Source organism: Pundamilia nyererei, unplaced genomic scaffold (genome assembly GCF_000239375.1).
Source record: "Pundamilia nyererei isolate P.nyererei 1_Seehausen unplaced genomic scaffold, PunNye1.0 scaffold00395, whole genome shotgun sequence".
Classification (NCBI taxonomy): Eukaryota; Metazoa; Chordata; class Actinopteri; order Cichliformes; family Cichlidae; genus Pundamilia; species Pundamilia nyererei.
Window position 1 is genome coordinate 207,550 of NW_005187796.1, and position 3,796 is coordinate 211,345.

The 3,796-nt window shown below is 38.2% G+C and overlaps 2 protein-coding genes across 4 annotated transcripts in view; one reads left to right on the forward strand and one right to left on the reverse strand.

Moving 5' to 3' along the window:
* The window catches only part of LOC102212510 (BTB/POZ domain-containing protein 1), a 5,760-nt gene extending 4,973 nt beyond the window's left edge, over positions 1-787 (reverse strand). For all 3 annotated transcript variants that reach the window (XM_005753040.2, XM_005753039.2, XM_005753038.2), the window contains exon 1: positions 177-787. In XM_005753040.2, the coding sequence (XP_005753097.1) occupies positions 177-592 (416 nt within the window). In that variant the 5' untranslated portion in view covers positions 593-787. The remainder of the gene's footprint in view (positions 1-176) is intronic.
* A 2,055-nt stretch (positions 788-2,842) lies between these two features.
* The window catches only part of LOC102193544 (transmembrane 6 superfamily member 1), a 5,868-nt gene continuing 4,914 nt past the window's right edge, over positions 2,843-3,796 (forward strand). The window contains exons 1-4 of the mRNA XM_013915910.1: positions 2,843-3,126; positions 3,236-3,339; positions 3,557-3,654; positions 3,737-3,793. Of these exons, the coding sequence (XP_013771364.1) occupies positions 3,035-3,126; positions 3,236-3,339; positions 3,557-3,654; positions 3,737-3,793 (351 nt within the window). The 5' untranslated portion in view covers positions 2,843-3,034. The remainder of the gene's footprint in view (positions 3,127-3,235; positions 3,340-3,556; positions 3,655-3,736; positions 3,794-3,796) is intronic.

Below are 3,796 nucleotides of genomic sequence, written 5' to 3' on the forward strand. Positions count from 1 at the left end.
AACGTAAACTTTATATCACCACATAAGCGCCTTGACTTTGATTAACTTTTAAATGCTGTTTTTAATGTTTATGTATACTTTGATCATGAGGTATGCATGAGGTTTTTACCACCCGGAAATAGTGTGGTACTAGGTGGTCTCGAATGCAGGCAGGGCGCGGGGTTCACCTGTCCTACCTGAGCAGCGCGAGGAAGGCGGCCGGCTCCACATCAGGCAGCTCGATTTCAGCAGAGGTCGTGGCCATCCCACCGTTAAACATGGCATCAAAAACGGCACTGCCAGCGGCCAGGACGAACTTATGGGCCGGTATCCTCTGGGCCTGTCTTCCTTTCCCGACTATGAACCTGACGTCGCTGAGAAGCTCGTTGTTGAAGAGGAAGGCAAAGCGCTCCTTTAGGGACCTCTTCGTCGCCTGCCAGTTGTACATGGGCTCCCGGTGAAGGCCGAGGACGGGCGGGGAGCCGGACGGGGTAGGAGCGGAGGCTGGGACGTTGGAGAGCGCTGCTGGTGCTCCGCAATGAGCCGAATTGGATGCTGCCTCCTGACCGTCATGGTTTGACGGCAATCCGCCACCACTGCTCCCGGTCGCCATAACAACACACTGTTTTTCAGTGTACTTTCACAGAAACGGCCTCGTTATTGACACGCAGACACGCACTCGCCGTAATGTTTTTGTTGTTATTCATTTACGTGGTATCCATCGCAGCAGACGCCATCACTCATCACTAGCTACCTGCTAGCTACAGAGTCTCCGGAAGTGGCGTGGGTATACTTCCTCCAAAATACTTTTTTTTCTCCTGAAACTTTATTGTTCACTTCTAGATAAAAAAAAAAAACGAACAAAGAAAAAACTTGAACAGTGTCTTAACATACAGATTTTTTTCCTTCTTTTTATCTATATGACCGTTTTGGGCACAATACAATCGGCAAATATGTTAAATAGAATAGAATTAAAATAATAAAATTCTTATTAAAAGCAGCATTTACATTCAAACGTGGACGGACGTGTGAGCAAGAGGCACTACACTCTATTTTTTAATTTTTAAAATATTTTTTGATCATTACACAATTGGCGCATTAATTCAAACTTAAAATGTAAACAAATAAATAAATACATGTGTAATTTATAAAAACAAATAATAAGCCATTAAAAATTTATTTATAAAGGTCAGGCATCAATTGGAAACTTTTTTATCAGATATTAGCTGCTGTATTCTATAATTTTTAAAACCCTTTTTTAATTATTAAACATAAAGTTAAAAATTGTCCCTCGTACTAAATACTCATTCAGTATTTATTGGCAAATATTTGCTTGAATACCCTATTCACTATAGTTATTCAAACAATTACAACGCATATAGATCAACCCTCTGTGAACTAAGAGAATCATTTATCATTACTTTATTATAAATGTTATGCCAAAAGGGTTGAAATTGGAGTAATATGGCTGAAGGGGTATCTTACTTTTATTTGTAGCTCATGACATAAATGACATAAATAAATACTCAGGACCACCAAAATACTGATTAATAATATTTTATATGCTTTTAACACATGTTTGTAATACTTGTTCTATATGCATGGTAACAGTGTTACAAATCGGTGCTACGATTAGTGTTTTCTTAGAAAAAAGATGCAGCTGTGAATTGCAATAGACTGTGAATTAATAAATGCAGGTGTACTAATAAAGAAATAAAACGCTGAAATATAATTGTCTTCTTTTGGCTAGTGAAACACTTAACCCAGTCAGAAAAGATTAGAAAATGCTAAATATGTCAAAGAAGACTGACGTTTTGTCGACCAGTGGTAGCTATCAACACATGGATGAAAGTGCCACTTCATCTTTGTCATGTTGTCTCATGGTCTCACTGCTTGTCTATTCTTTTGTCAGGTCGAATAGGTTTCAGTAACAGGACTGTTAGATTCTTCTTTAAAATATGTCAATGTTTAATAAATTGGTTTAAAAATCACAAGAGACGCTACAAAACAAAATGATGGATTTATAACTTATTTTAAATCGTATATTTGACATGTATTTGGTTTTCAAGAAACTAGCCAAAGTGAAAAATGCAATTTAGGTTTTCTCAAGAATAATATCTTTGGATAATTGTTTTCAACAACTGGGTTTAAATTTAGTCTCAGAACAAAAGTAATTTACACACCAAATGTATGTTTTAGTATGTTGCGCTTTTTTTTGTTTTATCCACTTTTCTTTATTTTCCTATTATAAACCTCCTCATCCTTGCTTGACGTTTTCCAGTTGACCGCTGGGTGTCAGTGTCTCTTCGTTAAAAACAAACAAACAAACAAACAAACAAACAAACAAACAAACAAACAAACAAACAAAACCGTTTTTTTTCACAGATGGTATAATATATATTTTTGTTAAGCACAGTGAAGCTGCCCGAGAAAAAACATCTTAATTTTTCGTTTAGGACGAATATAAAGTTGTGGCGTCCCTGTCCTATTTTGTTATTTTTTCTAATTTTTTGTATTTTTCATGGACTATCATATAAATTCATTTGCACAGCCTCTAAATGTATTATTTTACTATTCCCTCCAGCTCAGTATTTGGATGTATAGAATAATATGAATGAATGAAAAAAAAAATCGCCACTTCCATCAAATCAGAGATTTAAAAAAAAAAGCAAAAAAATGTTTCAAAAAGAAGAAGAAGAGAAAGGCACGAGAATTGTTAATTTGCTACATTAAGTTCTGCAGAAAGTCGGGGTTTTTTTTACGTTTCTTTCCAGGTGAGGGCCCGCCCCCACCATCTGAAAGCTGAAGCTCGTTTGAGTGTAGTGCATGTGTAGGTAAACAGAGAAAGAGAGAGAGGAGAGCAGGCAGACAGACCAGACAAGATTGAGCATGCATGCGGGAGCCGAGCTCAAAGTTTCTTTTTTTTCCGGCAACACTCTGACTTTCCTCCCATCCTGTGAAATGTGACTCGCAAGCTAAGCATGAACATTTTCTGGGGCTGATTTGTTTAATTTAAGATTTTAAGTTCTCGCTCAGACAAATCGCTCGGTGCGCAATGAGCGCGTCTGCGGGAACGGGAGTGTTCCTGCTCTCCCTGATGTCTATCCCCATCTGCTATTTATTCAATTCTCTCATTTACAGCAACAGGTACGTGGAAACTGGTTCACATATTAACTGTTGGACTTCCGACTTCCACCATCAGCAGCGAGGAGTAACTACTCTGAGAATGATTTATCTGCTTTTTTTCCCCATGCAGTGCTGAAGCTTTCTTCTTCGCTTGGTGCACAACAGTTCTTGTTCTGGCCATTTCAGCTCGTTTTATGCTTAAAAAGAAGGCTCCAGTAGATCCACTTTTTTATGGTAGGATTTCTCAAATGCACGTTTCTTGCTTTGACCAACAGCGACCGAGGGAAGTGTTCATTACAGATCAAAACTCGAGTTAGGACTTTCTGCATATTGTACCTATAAAAACCTGTTGCAGTATTTAGAAAGCAGTGATTTTTAAAGCAGCACGTAATGTTTGCAAGTTGTCCTGTCTTTAATTAGAAATTAATATATCAAATATACATCTGTGAAGTGTATGCAGTGCATGCATTCCTCAGTGTGGTGAATCTGATCATTGGACTGGAGCAAGACAACATCATTGATGGATTTGTGACATTTTACCTCAAAGAGGCAAGTGTTGCTCTATTGTGTCCAGATTATGAATGCCCCCACTTCCTCACAGTTTTACTGATAAATCTACATCGTGTTTCAGGCAGATCCACATGTCAACACAGCACATGGGCACATGATATCGTACTGGGATGGCTGTGTG